The sequence below is a fragment of the Cydia fagiglandana genome, chromosome 3 (assembly GCF_963556715.1).
Source record: "Cydia fagiglandana chromosome 3, ilCydFagi1.1, whole genome shotgun sequence".
Classification (NCBI taxonomy): Eukaryota; Metazoa; Arthropoda; class Insecta; order Lepidoptera; family Tortricidae; genus Cydia; species Cydia fagiglandana.
Window position 1 is genome coordinate 22601512 of NC_085934.1, and position 27943 is coordinate 22629454.

The 27943-nt window shown below is 35.5% G+C and overlaps 1 protein-coding gene across 4 annotated transcripts in view; it reads left to right on the forward strand.

Annotated features, from left to right (window-relative positions):
* LOC134680402 (uncharacterized) overlaps positions 1-27943 on the forward strand; it is a 227523-nt gene that overhangs the window by 191496 nt on the left and 8084 nt on the right. For all 4 annotated transcript variants that reach the window (XM_063539531.1, XM_063539534.1, XM_063539533.1 and 1 more), the window contains exons 6-7: positions 4990-5188; positions 23623-23867. In XM_063539531.1, the coding sequence (XP_063395601.1) occupies positions 4990-5188; positions 23623-23867 (444 nt within the window). The remainder of the gene's footprint in view (positions 1-4989; positions 5189-23622; positions 23868-27943) is intronic.

Below are 27943 nucleotides of genomic sequence, written 5' to 3' on the forward strand. Positions count from 1 at the left end.
TCCACTGCAAACTTTTCTTGGTCCTACTCTAGTAACTTTCCTGACGTACTTATTTAGGTTAGGTTACACACAATTTATGTCAATGGTGGTAAAAACCTGTATTCTCGTAGTGTAAACACTCTCTTTTCGGGCAGTCGTAAAAAATAAGAACACGTATCAGAAATTGAAACACACGTTATATCCAAGGACCAACAAAAAATATAATTGGAGGACATAATTTTGATCAAATTCCCATTAGTTTTCCATTAGTCGCGGGTCTCGCAAGTCGATATTACTGCAGCTGCACCTAATGACTACGATCAGTAGCTCGCTGCGATCGATATTTTCATCTATCGATGCGCCTAATCACATGCCCTACATTTACCATTACCCTTTAACTACCAACAATTTTGAGCAAAACAAAATTATATACGTTTAATGCCACTCGAAATTTATCTCTATTACTATTATATGAAGATTTATTTCAAAGTTGAATCGCCGTGATTGTCTATTCTGTACAAATATCGAAGAGGTGTTTACCAGCAATAATTTCCTTTGAGATGGAAGCGTTTATGAAGTAACATGTCGAAACGATCGATTAATTTTATGGCTGCCTACATAATTTAAACTGCTTATAAGGACGCTGTAAAATATACATGTTGCCACATTAACATTTCCATATTTATGTTTGCCCTTACGAATTGGATAAATAAATTCTTCTCACAATTCTTCTTGTTATAATTGTTGGATTGCTTCAGCTAACAGTAAAGCCTTAATGTCTTTATGTTTCATAATTTCTAAAGACAATAATCACAGAAAAAAAATTAAAGAGCCAGAACATTACTCTAATGCACTGCATTGTGGCCGAGTCATTTGCGGTGCATCACGACCGCCCCACACTGTGTTCGACACGATTCAGAATTTGTTGGCCATGACATTGCTACATAATTTCTTTTTAGTTGATGTTTCTATTGCATAACATTCAACTCTGACGAGATTAGTAGATTACCATCGTTTTCGACATGATTTCGTGTTATATGCCTGTTCGGATTTATCGGGATAAATGATTTAAAACAATGGTACAATGGGGAAGAGTTCCGAGGATTAATTAGTAATTCATACCCCATTAACTCCCAAGATTTACGTAACGTTAGCTCGCGAACAATGCGAAAAGATAGCACCATTAAGTAACGAAAAGAATGGTCATTGCCTCACTTATTTGTCGGCTTCTCATTTTATTTTATTGTGAGTAACGAAAGCGAATGTAAGCAAACAGTTCTATTGTCTGTGGTTTGAGAAAATTGTACTAATCTGTTACATTGGTATAGATTTGTTTGATAACTTTTGACCAGTGTTCTATTTCCTGTATGCTTTATCTAGATTATCTGCTAACTATATTTGTTTACAAGTGGTTCAAACTCATTTTCTACTATTAGCTAGTTCCGTGATACTGATATACGTCGGTATATAACTTTCTTCTGTTCAACATTTAGTTGCAATCAAAAGTTGCTATCAAATTAAAAATGAAACAATACTTCACCGTGTTGAAACGCGTCAATCCTGAGAGTTTCACTGCGAATCTTGTTCCCAAACCGAATCGCGTTTGCTAAATTAATAAAACAATGTTATCATAGTTAACTTAGCTTTTTGAAAAGAACTTAGTACCTATTATTTAATTCTATAAGTAGGTACATAAATACTAGGAGAAAATCTTACACATATTGACGTAGCTTTGAAATAAGCAAGGCTAGCTCTATAAGTAGTAGGCGACGATTTCCAGACATTTTCGTTCCTTCCTTTCCGTTTCCGTCATTAAAAGTCTATGAAATAGTAACGAAATGGAAATAAAAATCTCAGGAAACATTTTTGCTCTTATTATTAAGATTGAAAAAACTCGTACCTAATGCTGGGTAGAAATTAACATGGTGTACAACTATTTAGAATAAAATGAAAATGACATCATTTCTGATTTTATTACCAAGTTACTTTTGTTTGATTGAGGAAATTCAATGTACCTACAGTAAAGTAAGTCTTAATTTTCTAAAAGTCGTTCTATTACATTTTTAACCAGTTTTTTTCTAACATTACTATGATTGCTTAGTGATTGCGCAAACTCGATTCATCATAACAGCTCTAAGTAACAAACCAATTAACGGACAGAGAGTTTCGTAATAAATAACTGAACAAACATTCCAGTTATCATTTCAATACTTAGTTAAGCGTAATGTGCTATGAGGTGTATAAAGAATTCATTGACTGAATTATCATCCAATTTCCACATTGATATATTGGTTTCAATCATACTGTTCACTGGGCTATGCAAGTTCCTTAGATGAATATTGTAGCATCAATTTTGATTGAAATGCAGTTGAGTTCGTAAAAATATAAACATCGCTCCTTGAGAAACGAAGAAACGTAGTGTCACTATACAAAATGATTTGTACCTGAAAATTCAACTTTTCAAAAATGGAACAACGTCACTATTCGAATGGTTCTTAATTTTGTATAGTGACACTATGTTTCTCAAGGAGCGACATTATTTACTAAAGTTTCGTTAGAATTTACATGTAAAGAGAAAGATATTTAAAATCTCTCTGAAATCCATGCTTTCTTAAACAATTATCTTTGTTTCTGATTCAAAATTATACTTAATTGAAAAATAACTCGTGTTTTGTGGATTTTGCATTACAATTCCTCTTACCAGCGCCAATCATCTAAAATCCCTAGAAAAAGCGGTGTCTCCCAACACAGGCAATTGTTTGCTTACAAGACTGCTCCAAGTGCTCCATCCCTTAGAGCAATGTTACAAGTATATTTTTTGAAATGCTTGAATTCTGTAGGAATGCTCCAAAACAAAACAACATCACTTACTCAATTCCACTTTACACATAGTGCACCGAGTACACCGTGCGTCGGCATCTCTTAGAGATGACCAGCGATTAGATGCAAGTGACGTTAAAGTGCACCAGTTGTGTAACGGCCTTATAAAGGCTCATTCAATTTTGATGCAGCTGACTAGGCGGTTTTTGGTTTAGAGATAAGTTGGACTTTGTTTTGGATGGTTCTTGGTGGTGACAATAAAATAAATTACATGAGTAAAGGATTGTGGATTCTTTTGGCATATTAATTACCTATGTAAAATTTAACCTGTACGATGGCACAGAATAAATAATAGTACTAGGTACAGAAGACTCACTCTCTAACAAAACGCGTCTGTTACGATCAGCACAGATATGGCCGCTAGGTGGCGACAGCGCCACGCGCGGCTTATGGCTTTTTATGGCCAAAATTGCGATGGGACGGATGTACTTTTAGCTACCTGTAGCAAAGCGATAAAATCGCGGAGTGAGCCACGCCTGACGATGGTTAGATTAATCGTCTTTCTCACAAAACAAAAACTTTATCTAGTCTATTTTTTAAAACATTTATATTAAAAAACCAGACTGTAGCATATAGCATTTACTGTCAGAATCAGAAATGAGGAAGACAGATTAGAATCTAAGAAATCCTTATATGGATCATATTTGAATACCTATTTCGTAAAGTTCAACATATTCAACGTTTTCTTAAAACATATTCAGTGTTAAAATGCTGTTTTTAATATACATGTTTGTAAACGAGATACTTTGTGTCTTCATATAAAAATATACAATTTACACACATGTCTACACCGCGCTGCTAGGTTAGCATATTTTTGCATTCATTATATTCAGGTGCTTTATCTTGTTTAACTTCATTAAACCGTATCATTTCATATAATTCATCATCGCAATACTTTTTTATAATCGTTAACAGGTATATTGGTAGTTATAAGTGTTAATAAACATATTATAAAAGCACTTTCAGAGTCACAGTTTGGTGTATTTTTGTCTTTAACAATTTAAATCGACCTTGCTACATATTTTCTATCCCATACATGATTAAATTGTTTAATACACTAGAAGCTGAAAAATGATACGTGTACATATATCACTGCATTTGATTTTTTACGAATAATATTAATTTTGTTAGCTTGAGGTCTGTTTTTAAATCAGTTAAATTTTCTCTCTCCTCTGTTTTTTCTCTTTCCAAAACACAAAATATTGGAAACACGTCCATAGTTAATACTGAACCCAATGTCTTTATCTAAGTCCATATTAAAGAGACGAAACAGCTGCTGACGTTTTTATCGATTGTATTTTCATTATAGTCTGATGTCTTGTTATGTAATATTAGCTCGATAAAATCTTTGAACAATTGACTCTTCTACAAAGAAACCGTTTTGATCAATGTGTATGTTTAATTGAGATAAAAAGTACCACGCAGGGTTTTTTGGTAGTTCGCTTTTAATAATTCGATCTTTATCTTACATTAGTAACACTTTCGTATTACGAAATTCATTTAATATATTTTTAGATGATTCATTTTAAAGACGGTACAGTTTTTTATAAAAATAAATTACATGATCGTAGACTCTTTGTATTGTTAAAGCACTTTTAGAGACCTTCTTTTTTTTACAGTTTTTTGATTTATAAAAGCATTTGTTCGGTACAGGTTTGAAAGGAAAAACTCAGCTTTCTTGCCAATTCCATAGGTGATCTCGTAATACTTTATGCAAGAGTATAAATTGTAATTCTTTAGATTTTCTCAGATTGATGGTACAAATTGGAAATGCTTTGTTAACCTTTCATGAGTGTGATTGTCAAAAACCGTAATTTCAATCCTTGGTTTTGGTGTATAGTATAGTGAATATCTTAGAGTAGAAATAATCCTGTTAGGAAAATGCACAAGGATGACTAAACATTAGGTCAGGATCCTTATCGTATACAGTTTACACAGGTACAAAAGGTTAATGGGCACTTTAATATCTTCGATATAAAAATCTGACGGTTAACTTAATTTATTTAATTATAGAGGATAGAGGAGGATGATGAGGAGATTTATTTAATTTATTTAACAATAGACGCGTCTCCTTCCATTTAAGTACTTGTTATATTGCCTTCAATTACTACAACTTTCCTTTTTTTTCAGCTATTCGACATGAAGAGATTCCAATCGAACGTGAACCGGGAGCTGCGCCGCTCCTACCCGGACCGTCGACGGCTTGAAACACAGTGCCTCAGCGCCATCGGCTTCGTCAAGTCTGAGAGCGACTTACTGGAGTGCCCTATCTGGGTGCTTATCATCAACGTTGTAGCCATGGATATGCTGAAATCTAAGCTGCCACCAGGTTAGTGAACAAAGAAGTTAGATATAAGGTTTGATTAATAAAGATACAAGACGCTCCTACCCTGACCGGCGACGGTTCGAAACACAGGGCCTCAGCGCCATCGGGTTCGTCAAGTCTGAGAGCGACTTACTGGAGTGACCTATCTGGGTGCTTATCATCAACGTTGTAGCTATGGATATGCTGAAATCTAAGCTGCCACCAGGTTAGTAGATAAAGTGAGAGAAAAGAGTAGACAAACTGACAGTGAGACAGAAATCATCAAGACAAGAGATTAGAAAGTAAGGATAAGCAGAAAGAGGGAGACAAGACGCTCGTATCCATACCGACGAAGGCTTGAAAGTCAGTGCCTTATTGCATCGGCTTTGTTGTCTAAGAACGATTTCCTGGAAAGACCATTTGAATTCTCATTAGAAATATTGTCGCTGTTGATATGCTAATGCAATTTCTTAAACGATTACTCTATCGAAATCAACAACGAAACCCTAAATCGTGCTTGAGAAAAGACGTCATCCGTCAAAAACTAACTTTTTTTTCACTTAGAGTTGTACAGATGTACCTAGCAGATGTACATAATTATTTCCCATCGTATTTTCACGGAAACGTCCTGACATTGACTGAAGTAGAATGTCAAATACGAACGTTTCCGAGAAAATACGATGGAAAACAATTATGCACTACGAGTACCTACTCTAAAAGTAATAACACGAAGCCTGCATTCAAATTAATGTTCATATAATAATAAGATCTATGACAATACTTCTAACCTTTCAAATAACACTTGCACAAATTATTCACTAGCATTATCAGATAATATCAACACAACAACCGAGATTAGAATGTTAAATTGAATATTTATATCTTATTATAAATCTACAAACAAGCTAATATTTCAACAAACAACATACACGCTCAGAAATGGAAATTATTCGCGAATTATAGATAGTATCAGCGTACGGCCGGCAGCATAAGTCATACAACTTTATATCAACGTAATACGGTGACAATATGATACATTTGTTGCTGATTGTATAGGAATTGACAAGTAGGTCCGGTTGTCGCAGCCTTTGTGTACCAAGGCCGTTTGGCTTTCTATATCGCTTAGTAAGATCAAAGAGTAGTATTAATCAAGAGTGTTAACTTATACCACCCTATACAAAGCAGTGTACTTTGCCATTGTTCTAGGTAGCGCTAGTTTGGTTGGCGTACTTAGCCCCCCCCCCCCCCCCACATCTAGCGTCTTTCGAGCGTCGGCGTCTGGTTAACGCTATGGAAAATGACGTCGCTGCGCAGTTGCGTCGACGTTGCGTCGAGCAGCGGCCATAGAGTTGTAGACGCCGACGCTCGAAAGGCGCTAGATGTGGGGGAGGCCTTAGTTAGTGTAGCTTTGTGCGTATGAAAACTGTCACTCTACTGATATTTATAATTCTAAAACTTATTATTGGATATACCTAACCGCTGTCACTGTCACAGACATAAAAGTACAATAAATACATTACAAAAGCATTTTGTATTTTTTTTTTCAATTTAATGTTTTTTTATTTAATGCCGCCAACTACTTTTAACATCTGTCACGTCAAAGACAATAAAATATTAATTCTCTTTGATCACGTTCAAAGAGTGTTCACTAGAATACGTCATTAAATAAAAATATGCTAAAATGCTTTTATTAACATTTCATTGTACTTTCTTGCCCATGACATCAAAGTCATATTAAAGGTGAAAGTTTTCATACATAAAAAGCTAGAATGCGTTAATAATAAATAGCGCCACCTATCTACAACTAGGATACGGTGTTGCATGGAAGTTATCAGTCTTCTATATTTACTGAGCTTTGGTACGACTAAGTCTCTTTGACCGATAGAGCTATAGTGTAGTGTTACTATGTAATAATATATCTAACTTAAAGTAGGCCTTATTTGTTTGCAATAAGGTTGACATACGATCAGTAAACTGTGTCAACAATTGAACCTTGCCGTATTTTTCATTGAATATAATTAAAACCAGTTTGACTTACCATTTGTTGGTTTGGCAAATTACAATACCTACCAATATTCAAAGAAGAAAATTTAATGAGTAGGTACGTCCATTTTTGAATTCTTGGAAAGATCGCAATTAAAGAGAAACGTTAAAAAAAATTGGGTACCATCGCCCACACTGTTAACTGTAAGTACTACTTTGGACCTTATGCCTTTTGTAATAAGGTCCATCGATGTACAGTTAGGAGTGTTGCTGTTTGTACAATTCATTTATCAAAAGCTATTAATGTGTTAAGTATTTCATTATTTACTTGATGATCAAACACATACAAATTAGTAGGTAATTAAGTATTTGACATTACAAAATACTTGAATCTAGTTTGGTACTTAATTTACTCTGCAATTAAATCTGAATTTAAACCTAAATTATTTTATCGATAAGAACGTTATAATATTTTTATTGGAATGAAGGTTTTTATTCTAAATTGATGAGAATGATGAGGAACAAGCGACATAATTACCAAGTAACCAAATGTGCGTACCCAAAAACGGATCGAGGTCAAAAATTACAGTGCCATAACATTTGTACTTATAAAAAACATAACTCAATGGTTAAGTTATACCTTCCAAGTTAAAGGTTAAAAATTAATTTTATAATGAGATGGTAACGGTAAAAGATTACGTGATTTAAATCTTCTTAATATTTACTAAACCGTTCCGTGAAATAATCGTTAAAGATTCAAATGTTCCATTTTTTGGAGTACAATCCTCCTTAGTGGTTAGACACAGTTGACATCACATACATCTTTACAAGCCAACTTCTCAAAAATATATTTACACGCTTCTAAGATACTAACATTAGGTCGTGTTAAATAGATTTTTGGAACGTTGACTTGTAAAAATGTCTCTGGGCTCGACCGGTCATGAAAATGGTCTTAAAAATATTGAACGATTCTTGAACGGGTGATGGTTTTAGTATAAAGATATTAAAATTATTAACTAATACATATTGTTCATTAAATTTTATAACGAGAAAGCAACGTAAAGTTACTTGGTTTAAATGTGGTTTAAACAGAGCGTCTCGTTATGTCATTGTCTCACGATCTGGTTTAGTTTGAAACACTTAATATTGTTAATTGCTGAGATTTGTCTGTTTTATAATGAATGACCGTAAAGATGGAAGAAGAACTACATACTTATGAGTTAAAATTCCACTTTGATTATGAAATTAGGAATAGTCATCATCATCATCATCATTCTAGCCTTCAGTCGCCCACTGCTGAGCATAGGCCTCTTTTCGTGTACGCGTGTGCGTGTGTGTGTGTGTGTGTTCTTGGTGTGTGTGTGTGTGTGTGTGTTTAGGAATAGTAAAAACAATAAAGAATTTAGTTGAGTTTTAAACGATTAAGGATAAAATATGTGAATTAATATCTAAACAGCATTGTATGTGTTTAACAAGTATTTTATTTTAAAATTTTCATGTTTAGTGTGAAATTTAAGCATGTTTCACACTACTAAATCAACATTTCTACTCGTACTTTCTAAATACAATGTAGTATTTATATGTACCTACTAACAAATTGCCGGGAAAAAAATGCTGATCTCAGCAAAAAATAAACTTATAGCTAAATGAGTGTACCAAACTGCATAAATAAGCTATGGGAGGAGCAATCACTAAAAATATGTTTTTAAATTTGTATTAAGTTAGCTCCATAAAATCAAATATGCATAAATCACATTGTAAAAAAAATCTTAATAGCTCACGCTTTAATTAGCCGACACAAACGGCTAGAAACAATTAGTACAGTCATTATATCCAAAAAACCGACCCTACCCGTGAATAATTAGTTCTTGGATTTTTTTTTCGTAGGTCCCTCGGGGAGGTCACTGGGAGTGTAAATTCAAAAAGTAGGCTTAATCAGGTTCCTGCGTATATTCGAAAAATGGTTTTTTTCCAAAGAAACGGTTTTTCTTCAATAACTCGGCCATTTTTGATTTTACAGTAAAACCGTAAGGACAAAAACTGTAGGAAATTTGATTCTCTACAAGGTAGTCCAGTCATTATATCCAAAAAACCGACCCTTCCCATGAATAATCAGTTCTTGGATTTTTTTTTCGTACGTCCCTCGGGGGAATCACTGGGAGTGTAAATTCAAAAAGTAGACTGAATCAGGGTCCTGTGTATATTCGAAAAACGGTTTTTCTTGAATAACTCGGTCATTTTTGATTTTACAGTAAAACCGTGAGGACAAAAATTGTTCAGAATTTGATTCTCTACAACTTCGTTTCCCTTCATTTATGCCGTAAAGCGTGGAACATAGGAGATAATGATAATATTTTGAATTTGTCGCGTTTTTCAGGTTTAATTTCTAAAATATCGATTTTGGGGGAAAGAAGGTGGGAACCAAAATTGTTCAGGTTTTGATTCTCTACAAGTTTAGTCCTCTTCATTTATGTCGTAAAGTTGAAAATAAACGAGATGTTGAAAATATTTTGAATTTCTCGCTTTTTTCAAATTTTATTACCAAACTATCGATCCTAGAAGAAAAATTGTGAGGACCAAACTTGTAGAGAATCAAATTTTCTAAAATTTTTGTCCTCGCGGTTTTACTGTAAAATCAAAAATGACCGAGTTATTCAAGAAAAACCGTTTTTGGAATATACACAGGACCCTGATTCAGTCTACTTTTTGAATTTACACTCCCAGTGATTCCCCCGAGGGACGTACAAAAAAAAATCCAAGAACTGATTATTGACGGGAAGGGTCGGTTTTTTGGATATAATGACTGGACTAACTTGTAGAGAATCAAATTTCCTACAATTTTTGTCCTTACGGTTTTACTGTAAAATCAAAAATGGCCGAGTTATTGAAGAAAAACCGTTTTTTTGGAAAAAAAAACCATTTTTTGAATATACGCAGGAGCCTGATTAAGCCTACTTTTTGAATTTACACTCCCAGTGACACCCCCGCGGGACCTAGGAAAAAAAAATCCAAGAACTAATTATTCACGGGTCAAAATCTATAATGACTGTACTAAATAAAATTTGTCCAAAATTATTATTAACATACGACGCGCATATATGAGTTCATAATTTTGACCAAAAAAAACTTCCGTGCTAAAAACTAGTCTATTGATCATCATTTCAAGTTCAATGTAAACCGACCAGCCTAGATATTCACAAAACATTATGCCTCGAATGTAAACCGGTCTCTAGTATAAAATGATCCCGAAATTAAACGGAGGATTTTATCAACCCCTCGCCATATTTTGAAAGGTGAATTTTGCAAAGTACCTATATATCAGTTTACTACCTATGAGACCAACCCCAAAAGAAAAATTTTACATTACTCTAATACTCTACCATAATAAACATCAACGTCTGATCAGCCAAAATCTATGAAATTACCGATTTTCTTCGAGATTTCGGGATTGGTCCCATAGGAAAAATTTCTTTTCCTATATAGTATTCACCTCACAAAATATGGCCAAGGGTTACTAAAACATTATAATATGTATATGCCTGTATACCTACTTAACTAAAATTCAGGCTTAACTTCTACTGGTTCATGTTGAAGTGGCTAACAGAGCCTATGAATAATACTACAGTGTTAAAGTTCAAGATAATCGACATATACAAAGGAGCGGTAAAATATTAGCAAACCATTAAAACATGGTGTTTTTGCATGGTATAGCTAACGAATGGATAACGAATCTACGAGTTCACGATTCACAAATCAATAACGTAAAAAATAAGATTCGGGTAAACAAAAACACGTTTTAACTTTTTAGATTTTTTGGCATGTAACATGATAAACTTTAAGATTTGATCAAAATGTAAAAAAAATATAATAGGGCCTTTTACCTTAATTATTAAGTAATTTAACTTACCTAAATTTTACATACCTTGTAGGTAAGTTAGTTTTAGATAGGTAAACAGCAAGTTACCTATAGGTAGGTACAATACCAAAATAAAAAAATATTATTTTAAATTATTAAAAATTAAGTACCTATACGAGTATAAAGTGCAGCCCTACTCTTATTGTTGATAATTAAGAGTGCTATTACATTTCGGGGTTGAGCGAGTTTAGGTATTTTACGCGCTGCGGCAGGCCGTGAGAGCTCAGTATTCCGATCCCTTCTACCACACTCGCACTACAATGATGGATTAAACATTCTTGATCCTTCGCGAAGCATATTGAAATCAACCATAACAACACTAACTGTACTTAACTTGTAAAGTCCTAAAACTGTTATTTGATAAGTACGAAAATACTAAATGCAGTGCAAATGTACATAGGGGCTGTTCATAAATTACGTCATCTATTTTTGACCCCCCCCCCCCCATCCCTCAAATCATCCAAAAATCATGCTTCGGATGACACTGTTTCCTCCTACGTCATGCTACCATCATCCGATGTCCAGACTCCCCCCCCCCCTCTTCCCATTTGAAACGACGTAATTTATGAATAGCCCCATACTCGTACTTATGAACGTATATTACTCGAAAGAAATTATAGGTACTCGCTTATTTACAAGAAACAAGTTACAAGAAACTGAAGATACACAGGGTCTGATGATGGAGCTGGAAGGTGGCCACGGGTACCAGTCTCTCATGTAACTAAACAATTTCGTGTTTGGGCTCGTTTGATTCGTCTCAACAAGATCTTTGACACAAGACAGTACTCAGGGTCTGATGATGGAGCTGGAAGGTGGTCACCATTACCAATCAACCATACAACTAAACCACATCGTGTTTAGGCTCGTTTTATTCATCTCAACAAGATCTTTGACACTAGGTGATACTCAGAGTCTAATGATGGAGGTGGAAGTTGGTTACCGGTACCAATCAACCATGCAACTAAACCACTTCATGTTTAGGCTCGTTTGACTAGTCTCAACAAGATCTTTGACACTAGGTGATACTCAGAGTCTGATGATGGAGCCGGAAGGTGGTCATCGGTACCAATCAACCATGCAACTAAACCACTTCATGTTTAGGCTCGTTTGATTAGTCTCAACAAGATCTTTGACACTAGGTGATACTCAGAGTCTGATGATGGAGCTGGAAGGTGGTCACCGGTACCAATCAACCATGCAACTAAACCACTTCGTGTTTAGGCTCGTTTGATTCGTCTCAACAAGATCTTTGACACTAGGTGATAAACCAAACACGAAGCCCAAACACGAAGTGGTTCAGTTATGTGATAGACTGGTACCCGTCGCCACCTTCAAGCTCCATCATCAGACCCTGAGTAGTATCTTGTGTCAAAGATCTTGTTGCGACGAATCAAACGAGCCCAAACACGAAGTGGTTCAGTTACATGGTAGACTGGTACCCGTGGCCACAGTCCAGCTCCATCATCAGACCCTGAGTACTAACTTGTGTCCAAGGTCTTGTTGAGACGAATCAAACGAGCCCAAACATGAAGTGGTTCAGTTACATGATAGCAGTGTTGGCAAAAAATCAATTCGTTTCAAAAATCAACTTGTTTCCGAGGGAAATATTGAGAGATGTCCTTTTTTGGGACATTTCTAGAAATTACCCGATTGCGTTTAAAATCGATATCTGAGGTAAACAGAGGTTTCTAAACATTTGTTCAACTGCAATATTGCATCGATATCTGAGGTGCAAAATATGGTTTCAACGGCAATATTTAGATTCTACACTTTAGCCGCGTACTTACTTTACTACCTGCATTACGCCACCCTGCTAAAAAAAGGTCATTTCTCGGTATTGCCGTCAGAAACATGTTTCGAAACCTTTGGGCACCTCAGATATCGATTTTGAACGCAATCGGTTAATTGGAAGAAATGTCCCATAAATGTCCAGAAAAAAAAGGAAACTCCGTCTGTATTGCCGTCGGAAACATGTTACGGAACCTTTGGAAATCTCAGATATCGTTTTAAAGTGCCAACGATCAATTTAAAAAAATGTCCCGAAATGGAAGGGACATCCTTCAATACTGACGTCAGAAACATTTTTCGCGACCTATGGTCGACATCGATTACGAATATGAACGTAATTGGCGAATTTCGAAAAATGTCCCTATAAGTCAATACTGACATCAGGAACATGTTTTCGAACCTCTGGGAACCTCAGATATCGACTTTAAGTCCAGTAAGTAAGTCCCTAAAAAGGACACCTTTGAAAACTAATCTTAGGGAAGGGAAAGGGACCCTAGGTTAATCTAGATTGAGAATTGATTTAATCCGAATTGAGGATTGATGCGTTAATTCCAATTGATTCAATCGGATTGACGCGTCAATCAGAATTAAATCAATTCGAATTGATCAATTCGGATTGACGCGTCAATTCGATTGATCAATCCGGATTGATTTAGTTCAGATTGATGCCAACACTGCATGATAGACAGGTACCCGTCGCCACCTTCGAGCTCCATCATCAGATCCTGAGTACTATCTTGTGTCAAAGAGTTTGTTGAGATGAATAAAACGTGCTTAAACACGAAGTGGTTCAGTTACATGATAGACTGGTACCCGTGGCCACCTTTCAGCTCCATAATCAAACCTTGTGTATCTTCAGTGTCAAAGATCTTGTTGAGACTAATCAAACGAGCCCAAACACGAAGTGGTTTAGTTGCATGGTTGATTGGTACCGGTGACCACCTTCCGGCTCCATCATCAGACCCTGAGTACTATCTTGTGTCAAAGATCTTGTTGAGACGAATAAAACGAGCCTAAACACGAAGTGGTTTCGTTGCACGGTTGATTGGTACCGGTGACCACCTTCCGGCTCCATCATCAGACCCTGCGTACTATCTTGTGTCAAAGATCTTGTTGAGACGAATAAAACGAGCCTAAACACGAAGTGGTTTAGTTGCATGGTTGATTGGTACTGGTGACCATCTTCCGGCTCCATCATCAGACCCTGAGTACTATCTTAAGTCAAAGATCTTGTTGAGCCGAATCAAACGAGCCCAAATACGAAGTGGTTTAGTTGCATGGTTGATTGGTACCGGTGACCACCTTCCGGCTCCATCATCAGACCCTGAGTACTATTTTGTGTCAAAGATCTTGTTAAGACGAATAAAACGAGCCTAAACACGAAGTGGTTTAGTTGCATGGTTGATTGGTACCGGTGACCACCTTCCGGCTCCATCATCAGACCCTGAGTACTATCTTGTGTCAAAGATCTTGTTGAGAGGAATGCGAATCTAACGAGCCCAAACACGAAGTGGTTTAGTTGCATGATTGATTGCTACCGGTGACCACCTTCCGGCTCCATCATCAGACCCTGAGTACTATCTTGTGTCAAAGATCTTGTTGAGACGAATAAAACGAGCCTAAACACGAAGTGGTTCAGTTGCATGGTTGACTGGTACTGGTGACCACCTTCCGGCTCCATCATCAGACCCTGAGTACTATCTTAAGTCAAAGATCTTGTTGAGCCGAACCAAACGTGCCCAAACACGAAGTGGTTTAGTTGCATGGTTGATTGGTACCGGTGACCACCTTCCGGCTCCATCATCAGACCCTGAGTACTATCTTGAGTCAAATAAATACATATAGAATGTCAGGTCGTTTCAAATATTTTTAATCCTGTCCGGTAGTTTATTAAACTGTACCATTATAAATTATAATACTATAAAAACAGTGCTAGGATCAAAGTCTCTCGTTGCGGTTTTCACGCACACAGTATAGCGTTTTACACGGCGCCCGCCGCACACAATGATAAAAAACCTCGTCGTCGCCGTTGAAAATGTGCGGAGCCGACCGACACACGTCCTGCCTGTACAAGCTCTGCCGCGGCACTGAGCTGGCGAGCGCGCGTCATCGGTAATATAGAGTAGTTTTCAAAAAAATGCCAAAAAATTATAGTAGAATTTCATAAACACTAATGTATACCAACAGTATAAGCAAACGTTGCAGATTGCTTGAGTATGAAAATGACTTCAATATTAAGTAGATTTTCGTAGAAATTGACACTTGTTTCGGAGAGAAAATTGAGTTCGTTTTACTTTGATTTTCTCTTTCTCAAAGGTATGTAGGAAAAATATCGTTTGATATGCCTAAAGTACAGGGTATTAGTAATACAAAATAGCCAGGTTTAGCAGAGTAAACTTCTCAACATTTCCAAATAAGAGCTTGCCGTTCAGTGCTTCACGGGGTTTTTCGGAAACGACCATCAGAAAAAAATTCATTACTAATTTAATAAGTCCTTTTTCTAATATTTACAACGATATTTAAAAAGATAAGAAGACGCTTTTACTGGAACAAGTACTCATTGTTTCTAATAATGAGCACAAAGTCCTGAATTTCGTCGACTAGTATCATCAATTTTGCATTATTTCGACTTTTCTTGTAAGAGCGCTCTTAAATCACAAAAAAGTTTTGTGCAAAGCGACTGTCTGCCGTATTCGTACTTCAAGATATTCACAAGAGACGACACGTACTAGATCCATTCTAGATACGTTATAGTTTAGATATCAACTAGTTCTCTTTTGCAGCGCAATTCGGGCAACCAATGTCACTTTTACGTTAAATAGAGTAAGATATCTATTAGATGTGAATTTGATCTCTAAGTCATATCCTGTGGAAATCGTTCAAGAGTATCTCCAGAATTGAGCAAATGTCAAATTTGACAGGTTAGATCTTAAACATATCGTTATCGTATCTTGGTAATGTCTAAAAGATATCTAATACATGTCTATTTCAAAATCCGAATCGGGCCCTGTTACGCTTTTTGCTTCAAATTATATAAATCACCAAGTAATTACAAACTAGACCAGACCTTTTTTTAAAACCAACACAAGTCAGTAAAATAATAATTAAAAATCTGCATGAATAACAAGTTTAAAACATAACAAAAACTACTAGGAAATGTATGTTGTCGTTTTTGCTAATATATTTTAGTTACTAGAGCGTCATACATAATAGGGTCCAAAATTTAATGAACATGTGTGTATTTTGGGTGCTTCCGCATTACTGAATATGTAATAGGTTTTTAGTTAACCTTACGTCTATTAACTTCACTTATAAATTTGATAAGAAACTATGATTGATGAACTATGGCGAAAAATGTGATCCTACCATATTGATTAAACATAATATTTTTTGTATTTTCTTCTCTTTTTTTAAGTTAAAATTACTTAACCTTCTAAATATTACGCAAAAGTTGACAGGCTTACTTAACTATACATATACCTATTCAGCAACATCCACAGTTTAAAGTTTGTCGTAGTGTTTATTCAAGTAGCATTTTTTTTGCCAAAACTGATTTTACTTTGATCAAATTGTTATTAAATTGTGTTTGAGTAAATTATAAAATCTACGTTTCCATTTAAACAGAACTGCAACTTTTTAAACAAAATCTAGATCAAGTTAAACATTACAACAATTTGTTCTCTGTCTCATTGTCATAACAAAAAAGTTCAAAACATTGTTCGCGACAAAGTAAAGAAATGAATCGGGGGAAATATCACAAGACCGGTGCGAGTTGGCATAAAAGGCACAATAAACGTCATAGCACATAAACTACGCAATGTAATCAGGGACAGTGATGTACTGCCCGTGGCAATGTTACTATTAAAACAGGAATAAGTCCTGGCTCTGAAAATTAAAACTGACTACTAAATAGATGACTACTTTCTCGTACGAGACCAGAATAAGTAAATCTTAATCTTTGATTTTTGAAACCAAAAGTTTATGATATACCGGGTGTGGCCTGTAAGACGAGCAAATAATTAAAACATAAATTGTACTCCTCAAACGGTGACACTTTTGTTCAACAACTTTTTAAAATTATTAATTATTTAGACTACCTATTTTTCATACAAAATAAATATTATCTTCAATGGACGCCATCGTCACGCCAAATCATTGTGATTGACGTTGCTTGTGAAGCCTTAACCATAACAAAAATTGCAATACATTGCGTCTTTGAATAACTTTTAAAGTGTATTAAAAATCAAACTACAAGTTATTTTAAAAGTCGCTGAACAAATGTTGATTAGTATGAGGAAAGATACAACACGCAATGAATACAGCTAAATCAATAAAAACATTATACATATCTATCGTGTTTTCTAATTCAAATTTCAAAATCGATTAAGTACAAACATGATAATAACCAAATAACCAAATGAATAGTGCATTCTTATCCGTAAATGGATCGTAGTAACAAAACTTTAGTAGGTACTAGGTACCTAATGTACCTATAAAAAATACATTTGTAGATCATAATTACGTCGACGGCCATTAAATTTAATAATCAGAAGTACATAAATGTTAAAAGGTTACCCCGTACAGAAACAGAGCGTTTAGTTATGCCATTGATAAAACAAATTAAGTCTAATTCATCATAATCAAGATGCCTATTCTAAATTTCGCTATTGTCTTAACCATGGATACTTTTACTTTTAAACAAATGACTCTATCCATCGAGTATGTTCTTACGTATGTGTATACAAATACAAACGATCAATCGTGTCTGTATTGTACAAATATTACAAGGACTCAATCAAACGTCACGAGTCATCACCTATCCAATTAACATTGAATGGAATTGAACGAACCCAATTCGAAAAAGACGTATCCACTTAAAGAAACCTACAACACATACGACGTTTTGTATGTTCCCGGCGCCAACGCCGAATATACCAACAATGATACAGTTACCTTGTCTCAAACCTACAGCGATATAACAATAAGCCGCGACCTCCACACCTTATCGTTGAAATTAACGAATATATAATTATGAATACATTCTCACGCAAAACTGGCACTGCACCGATCTGGGCCTTGACTTTATTTAACTTGAATTAACAAAAAAAGTGCAAAAGCTTAACTAGGCTGTAGGTAATTAAAAATCAACTGTCCTTATAACTTGTTTAAGAATCCACATTTGATGTGTTCATATTATTAATAATGGCTAAAAAGTAAATATGGAAAAGAAAAGTTTTACAGAAGATTTCTTTATTTTTTGCAATTTTATAGATAACAAATTCCGTGGGACGCAGATATATTAAGAACGGATCACTTTCTGAATTAAAATTTTACCTAATGATTTAATATTTTAATTATTATTTTTTAATTCATTAATTAATAGGTAAGTACGTATTTTAAGTCGAAAAACGGTCGACGTGTTTCACTCCGTAGCGAGGAGTGTCATCAGTCGGTGTGAGGAGTGTCGAGCGTTTTCCGACTTAAAATATTACCTACGTGATCGACCCGTTCTTAATATATTTAATTTTATAGATGAAGTCAGGTAAAGATCCTTGAATTTTAATGTTGGTGTTCGCTTTGGCAACCTATTAATTTTTTATTCTCTTAAAAAATAGTTAATTAGGCGCCTGGTAAAATATGTTAACGTCGTCTATAAACAGGACCTCTTCCGTTCAAGTCAGTTGTAGTTAAAGACACAAATATATGACGGCCTTAAGAAGAATCATCAACTGGTTTCCAATAATAGTCTCGTCGAATAAAAGTGAACTGGTTTTTAAAAAGGCAAGGCTGTGAGTTGGACGCACTATAATTGCACACAAGTCTTCCGGAATTGGCCAACAGCTGATAAATGCAGATGCCCAATATCGATATACCAATTTAAATATGCCACAGGAGGCTTTGAGAATCCGGAAACTATTTCTACATGCTGCAGCTGTGGTTATATTTAGGACGTGCAATTTTATAACAAATTACGGATCTGATTTAGTTCTCAGGGCACGCAACCGCATCAAATATGCAGAGGCTCACTCAGTAGTCTTTATTGTGCAACAATGCAATCTTCCTTCGATCTATGTTGTATTGTACCTCATTTCACTCTTGACCATTTCCAACCATCCATATTGCCAACTTAACAACTATCAACATTGGCTTTCCCGGTATCTATGGGAAAGAAACCGCACAAGATTCCCGTGATTCCGGATAAGATAGGCTCCTAGATTTCCTAGTGGTTTCGCGGTCTGGTGCCGTTTATCGGGTTGGGGAACTCAAATAAATCTAGCTGCCGATGTTTTCTGTTGTAAGTCGTGACACAGCCGTGTGGATGCCGTTTTTGTAGATATTAAATCCTAAATGGTGGTGTCATCGAACTCGCCTGATGCTACTGTTTCCCAATCGATAGTTTGAGACGTGATATCGATGCAACTGGCCTTATCGATCGACTGCTAAGTGCGTGTAATCGATAGGCCACGCTAATGCTTCTCACATTAAGAGAGATCATCACGATATCATCTTTGTCTAATAAGATCATTTAGGGCGGCGGGACCTTCAGTCTATTCCTATCGGTTCTTTAGGTGTTAGTTACACGCCTAATATTAATTGATACTGATCTAGTGATCTATATATAGATTAAACGAGATTTGCAATTGATTTTCAATGCCACGCCACCATTGTTAAGGTTTAAGGTTAAGGCTGCATTTTTTTACAAGGCCATCTCAGTTTTGAAAAATTGTCTATTCCTCTGCAATCTTAAGATTGCAAGTCTATGCCTCGGAGCCTTACTATCATGCTTGTTTGCTTACTTACCGTAAAAACTACAGCTTTCAACACTTCTTCATACACACTCCGACAAATTTCGATTTCATCATGAAGGTCGTCGTATTCGTGACTTAGTATGGCATAACTAGATCACCGGCTCGGAATGGCACCGTTCGGCGATACCCATTGCTGCAGAATTCACTTCGGGAGAACGATTCTGTTTTAGCGACTTGAAAAGGTTTATGTTATTATATTACTAGTGATGACTTGTGTGATCTTAATACAAATCGACCTACGGCCCAATTCGAACTTTAAGATACGTCAGTTAATAGATCTGGAAAAGATATGGATTAGATATGTCAGTGTCAAAAGTGACGTTTTTCTTTGAAGAAATGTCATATTTGACACTGATATATCTAATCCATATCTTTTCTAGATCTATTAACTGACGTATCTTAAAGTTCGAATTGGGCAGCTAGTCCCAACAGTAAGATCTATAATGCTTGTGTTGTGGGAAGTAGACGACCATAAATGTAAAATACATAGGTAAATACTTAAAAATAAAAAAAGATGCACTACTCAGGAACAAATATTTGTGACAATCACCCAGGCAGGGTCACTACCGACTAGGCTAGCAGGCCGATCATTTTCATCAGAAATCTTCCCATAAGGCATTTTTGTGTGCGCGTGAGATAATGACATGACTGAAGGTCGTATCAAAATAAGAAGAAAACTAAATCAAATTATAAAAGCAAAATTGGTCTCCAGGGTCTCCACCGAAACGAGGCAATTGAAACATTAAGATCGTGACCGATGTTATGCAAAACAGAACGACAATAGGAAGCAATATCAAAATGGCTGGATGGCGCAAAAATGGAGCAACCAAGAACAAATCTTTTGCTAACCAGATATTAAAAATAGATACATTGGTATTCATGTCGTGTGAGCTAATCTAGATTCTAATCCTGTTGCGTCTACGGAATTTCCATAAGTTTGTATGTATTTATCTTTTTTCACATCTAGTACCTAATGTTATTAGTTTGTATTCTGCGAAAATACTGGGTGACATTGTTTAGGTGATACTGATAGGTATATATGTATGCGATTCTACCTCTACTCATTTCTATACCTAATCAACTTTTACTATAGCACCAATAAAAATATTCTATAACCAGTTTGGCACCAATGAAGCTTAATTACTTAATATTTCATATCAAAACAAAAGTCTATTATCGTTTATAAAACTTAATGGTACTTCATTAAACTAATTTAGATCAAAATATCAGTAATCTGCTATTAGTTAACTATAGATTATTTCATCTGATCTGATCGACCTTCAAACTAGAACTTAACTTCCTGAACCAAATGAAATCACTAATAGAAACAACTACTAATTGAATTTTATCACACAACCAAATGCATTATTATAATCGGATACGTCTAAAGGTACCATGAATAACATAATGCTTACAATGTAATAATAGTGGGCATACATTACCCAATATTAGAGGTTCTCTTCCGCTTTGTCAAATGTTCAATCTATCATTCCATTTTGGTTTTTAAAAGGGCTTATCTTTTAAGAAGTTATGACTTTTTACATGTAAACAGTTTGTGTTAACAGGTGAGCTGTCAATACGAAACATAATAAGTATTGGTTAGTGCCACTTCTTTGGCGTTTGAGTTAACAAGATATTTGATGGGTTTACAATAAAATATAGTAAAGATAACTCTTATGTAAAAAGTTACATGAGCTTGTGACTTTCAGTTGTTTATTACACTACTATTTAAACTTGCACGTTTCTTAAAATAGATACGAAACTTATTTGTAGGGTTTAACCATGTCAAATGTCAGCAAAACTCTTTACTGACCATCAGTGAACCTTACATCTTTACAATAAGGTTTACAAATAGTAACTTAACAGAATAGATGATGACACATAGGTAATTATGTAGTTATTATGAATTTATTAACCAAGCAAATCGAAGTCGTGATCTGTTGACACATCGCTAATAGTGAGTGTCATTAGAAAATCATATTTGCTAATCGATCTGACATATGAATAAACCCGCCCTTAAACTATCGACAATCTGACATTAAGGCACAAAAGAGATAGGTACAGAAATCAATCTACATACAAAGCGCGCTCGAGCAACGCACACATAGACACTGCTCACGGACACGATATCTCGGACCAGTTGGGACCAGTGCGAGCGCGAGTGCCATCCGCTTGAGACACGCGTCTGTGAACTTTTTTGTGCAATAATGGAGAAATAAAACAAAAAGTTATTATAACTGTACAGTGGACGGTTGTTTAAATTCAACATTAACCGGTGAATTGTCGTTTTTTAAGCTACCAGTGGTTTCAGAGAGAATGCGTATGCGAATTTATTACATTGTACATGAGAATGCCAATTTATTACACTTTAAAATATAATAATCGTGCATTTCGCCAAACTCGAAATCATCGCAAGATATTTTCTGTGGCAAATCTGTAATATAACAATGACATTAAAATGAAAATAGCTATTTGAGTTATTAATGTCATTATTAATTTATATTTCCATTCTTCCCGTTTCATCCTCAACAATAAATCAAACAACTAGTAAGGAGATACGATACGATGGATACGAGTGCCACTACCACGATAGTTTTTTGTGCATAAGTCATAGTTCGCGACAATCGCAACCCTAGAGCGACCGCCGAGCGTAGGTATGAAAAGTAAAGTACATACATGTGATTGACTTCTGTACTTATCTGTTTTGTGATTAAGGTGTCAAAAGACAATGACCCAGAATAATGAAACTCAACCTTTAGCTAATAACTACACGGGCATCCTGACTAAAGGTACGACCCGACGTGTACTTAGTATGAGTATATGTCGTTTTGTTGTTGAAGTACTGTATAGGTTTGTTGTCGTGAAGCGACGTGATTGCCATCCGATGCATCGTCACGAGAATTCACTTCGCTTGCTGCAAGCATTTACGAACTGTACCGAATGCTTATTGGGTTTGGTAATACCGTGAGTACTTGAGTGGTTTTAAACGTGAACGTTTAGGCTATTTTAGTATATAAGTGCTTAGGTATTAGAGGTTAAATTTTGTGGAGCAAAAAGACTTGATTCGTTTTGTGTCTCGGGTAGAGAATAGTAAAGTAGCTATTGCATGCTTAAAAGGTGGCTAAATTCAGTAGTGTACCTGTTAGGTTATTTTTCTTAAAAACAGGCTTAATCCAAATATATTAACCTTAAGAAGTTAACATTAACTTCTTATGTGATTACTATTCAGAATTGCAAAAAAGTCCTAATGTAACACACTTCATTCAAATTTCTATCAACTCTGAGCCGACTGAGCCTTATTTGGAAATTATGACACTATGAATGTTTTGATAGGCAGGCGTTTTGTTATTATGTTATCTACTTGCATTAAATGTAATTTATTAAATAAATAAATTCCAGTTCGTTATGGCTGAGTGCCATCTAATTAAACTTTTGTAAACATTGTGGAGAGATTTAATAATTCATATAGGTACTAGTAGGTACTAAGAACCACTTGCAACAACCACAATAAATAATAAATGAATGAATGAATGAATGAATGAATGAATGAATTGATGGACTGATCAACATTAGTCACCAGTGACGTTATAACTGTGACAGACGGTTTGGTGCAACTGACCCTTATTCAGCTAAAAAATTAAAATGCTGTGTTACTTAATATAGTGACTTGTCCCTAAAGGCTCTGTAAACGTTTTTTAACCAATAAAAGTAAGCGTATCATATGGATATATAGGTACATATATTTTATTTTTCTGTTGTTGTTTTGCACTGCCCAATAGCTTACTTCTTGCCACGGTTTCGCTATCTGAAGGTTGTCTGGAAGAGATCGCTTTATAGCGATAAGTCCGCCTGTTGTTACCTACTCATTTAAGTCCTGTCTTTTTTTTTTTCTATTATGTACTTTTCTTTAGTAGTGCACAATAAAGAATTTTATTATTATTATTAATAAATCTTTCTTCCAGTCCAACGTCCCATGGACATCAAGAACCGTCCGCGTATCCCGATCCCCGACGAGGACCCCTACAGTATCGCCAGCTCCAACGCCAACTCCGGGTCCTCAGGCAGCTCGGGCTACGGGCTGAACGGCCACGGCGTGGTGGCCGCCACCAGGGAACAGCTCATGATGCAGATGGGACAGAGGAGGGGCGACAAGCCCCCGAAACTGCCGCCGAGGGAGAATGGATACGGGCCTGCTGATATTCCCAAGGTCAGTTGATTTTCATACATAAGTTAACGTCTATAAAACATGTTAGGCCTTAGTCTGCAGTTGACGCTTAAGCTGTCATGTCATGTGACTCTCCAACTCATAGAGAAACTAATTTTCTGGCTGACTGGTTTACCAGTTGATATTTATACCAAATGACATTTCAAGCATTAAGTTCAATGGTACGATCCAGGTTTAAAACCGCAGCCTCTGATTTGCAACTCACTCATCATGACTGTGTCACCTCGTTGACAAACTTTTCCGAAATTTGTACCCAGGACCATAAGTTTCATATAAAAGTTAGCATTATCGTTTGAAGGTTCATTTTGCTTCATAACCTAGATCATAGAATGCAGTTATATACCTCTTTAAATTGTTGCACCAATAATTTTCTGATCACTTAAAACGGATGTTACCTTTTCTGGCTTCTTAAACCGGCTAGCCTTACAAACCAATTTCAAACCCATTAATATTACAGAAAAGGCAAAGTGGTGCTAAATTGAAAGGCTAAAAAACCCTACGTGATTTTAACTCATCACATTCGTAATGCGGTTGCCTTTAGATAATGCACTTGGAATAAAGAAAATAATTTATTATCAAGTGAAAATTGCTTACGAATGTGCTTCGTAATCATATGGCGGGTGGTTAGGCTTTGTTTCGCGTTTGGTTGCAACCAAAGTGAGATTGCATTGAAGAGTCCGATAGATTTATTATGGTTGCGCTTTTATCGTACCTATATGTCATGTCACTCTGTCACTTAAGTACTAGTTAAAACGAAGCAGCCACGATGAGAGACAATAATAGCGTGACTGTCTGAGACCCGCAGAGGATAAAAGGCGATAACAGTCCATTTTATGATTTTTATTATGACAATTAACATATAGATCAGTGGCAGAATTTGCAGTAGATAAATAGAACCTTAGAAGATATATAGAGTTGGAAAGAGGAGGAATTTGACCAGCATTGGGACCACTCCTTCAGGCTAAAAGGAAATGTTTTCTATGTACAGTCGCCATCAGATATATCAGAGCGGCCAAGGTGTTCACAAATATCTGAACACGCCTCTATTGTCAGGGCGTTATAGTGCGTGTTCAGATATTGTGAACACCTTGGCCGCTCCGATATATCTGATGGCGACTGTACAAAGTTGCATACTTATACACAGATACACACTGTAGGTACCGAATTTGAATATAAGAAGTTAAAATTAGCCTGTTTCCTAAATAGTAGTAGATTTGAATAACAACCAAAAAATCTTAAACAATAAAATGATATCGTTTATTCCCTGCACTCTTCAATTTAGAACGTTGTTATGCAAGAAACGCATTTTTAGGTAAGAACTCTTAGGTCAGTGCTAAAAATAGTATCTGTGGGGGAGTCCATGCTTCTACTGCGTTTTTATGCCACCACTTATTTGTGAGTCACAGATTGTGACTTGAATAGATTTATTTTTAATCGCCAATCGAAATATCTTGTGTACACTTATTTTAACTTTTACAATACACAAGCACAGCAGGTACAGTCAACAACAGAGCTATGAATACAGGCAAAGTGCCAAAAATATGTATACACGACTTTAATGTACAGGCAATAAAGTACTGTATACATATTTCTGACACTTTGCCTGTATTCATAGCTCTGTTGTTGACTGTACTTCGTAAGTAAAATGCGACATGTGAATTCAATTTCTGATTTCCTATTGTGGTACCTAATTCCAATATTGCCAATGACAATTTTAGTCATAAAAGTAACGCTACTAGCGATAGTGCATGAAATATAAATGCAATGATTTCCTTGAATACGAAATTACAGATTGGCAAAAATCATACCTACAGCTCAAATAATAAATCCTCAGAAGCTCTTAAGCATGATATGGGCAATTCTCATCCAACAGATGCATTAAAGTCCGATAAAACTGATGAATGCAAATCGAATACAAAAACGAGTCAACTGACGTGATTAATGATTGTTGAATAAAAAACCCGGGTCCCAAAGATAGTGTGCTTTGACAGTAATGTATAGGAAACAATATTAAACCAAAAGTTTGGCTTTAATCAATACAACACGTGAATATTGGTTACAGATAATTGAGCGTAAGAAATGCATGATACTTTTATATCGATAAAATGTTTTTTTTTTGAACGAACGTAATATTAACTAATAGTTTCGGTGAATAAAAACACAGTAAGGAACATGGAAAATCTACGTATATGTACATTTATTTATTCGATAAAATACAGATATAAGTCAGATAAAAGAGTACTTACAAAATTTCATGTTAAAATAAATAGATAAGAAAATATAATATCTGCACTGACTGACTGACTTTTGTATGATTATTTATGTACCCTGTATATTCTTAATAAAATTTATTTTAATATCTGCATAATTATCACAAACACAAACCAACAAACTTTACAATAGCAAACTAAAAAAAAACAAAGATGTACCAAGTAAAGGTAATCTTAAAGCAGGTACTTTTAGATAGCACTTGACTAGATATTGTACAAAGTCATATGGCGTAGGCGCCGAACAATGATGTTATCGCATGTCGACTGGATGCAACTAATGCCCATATGGACGTCATATAAAAGGATTTTATCAAGGCTGGAAAGTTATGAACGCCCCCCGATATCAGCGTTTCTTTAGCTCGTGATTTTAAGAATACATATGTTTATTATTTGTACTTTTACACTTACTTTTTTATACTTACTTTTGATTCTATCAGTATCAACCAAACCTTTGTGAAAAAGCAACCCAGAAGAGTGTTGATAATGGATATTTAATTTAGTGTTCCGTTATCGTGCAATAATCCTATTACCTCTCATACCTATGTTTTTTTTTTTCATTAAAACTGCCAGTGACGTTGTGAGTCCTAAAATGCTAACTTTTCAGCATCTATTTGTCATATTATGTACAGTTACTATACCTCTTTAAATCTTTTTTCCTTATATTACTTAATAAGTAGTTAAATCAGACCATTACTTAGTTCAACATTACAGCGTTTAACATAGAAAAACGTCTTTTAGATGTTCTTAAACGATACAAAAACGATTCGAAAATTGAAAAGCCCTTTTGATCACAAATCCGATATATTACCTTCAAAGATTTTATAGATAAATCAAATGATTCCATGACCGACGGTCACGACGAAATGACGATGCATGAAGTCCCGGAGAAAGCTAAAGACGGGAAAAAACGGGAGGCGATCAAAGATATTTGCTTGTCATGTTTAAGTTATCTCGACGAAGGATTAATTTTGGTTATATCTCAATAAACAGGGATTTGGGACGTGAGAGACTGTGAACTATAAATTGATGTCGAAACATAATCACTTAACAGTGATGTCTTATCTTCCGAATGAAATCAGAAGCACGTTTTGATAACTTTTTTCGCGTTCGTTTTGTAATGAGTAATTTAAAACAGTTTAATTCTGTTAATTTGATACAGATGTATGTGTTCAAGAGCTGGTATGCAATGATTATCGCTATTAAGAGCTTATAACAACTTTTTAATATGGGGTACCCTGTAAATGTGTTTTGTGGGTTCCTGGTATCTAAACTCGTAGCACATTCGTTACTCTGTGACGATGACCATGTTCCTTGCAACTGTGCAAAAACAAATATACAGATTAGCAAGAGTCACCTATCAGTTGATCATAGTTAGGTAGAGATAATCATAGTGTCTAATTGATTTAACTCTTTTGCCAGCCTGTCAACATTATATATTGGTAGGTATTCGGGTTTAAAGTCCTGAACATTAAAATATTTAAACGGCCATATTATGTTAGCATTAAATACTTTAGAGCTTGTCTTATATCCAATCAACAACTGTTTTAAAAATATCTCCGCAATTCTAAAGCTATTTTCTTCAGTTTCAAGGTAGTAGTAATAACAGGGCCTTTTGCAATCGTATCCGACGTGTCAGGATAATTGGTAATCCACAATTATTCCGAGATATAATGCGGGCCATTACGCCACGAGTTTACCTTTAGTGGGACGTGACTTTAAAACTACTTACGGTTGAATTGGAGAATTAACACGAGCTATAACTGAGTTAGCAATATCGTCATAACAAGT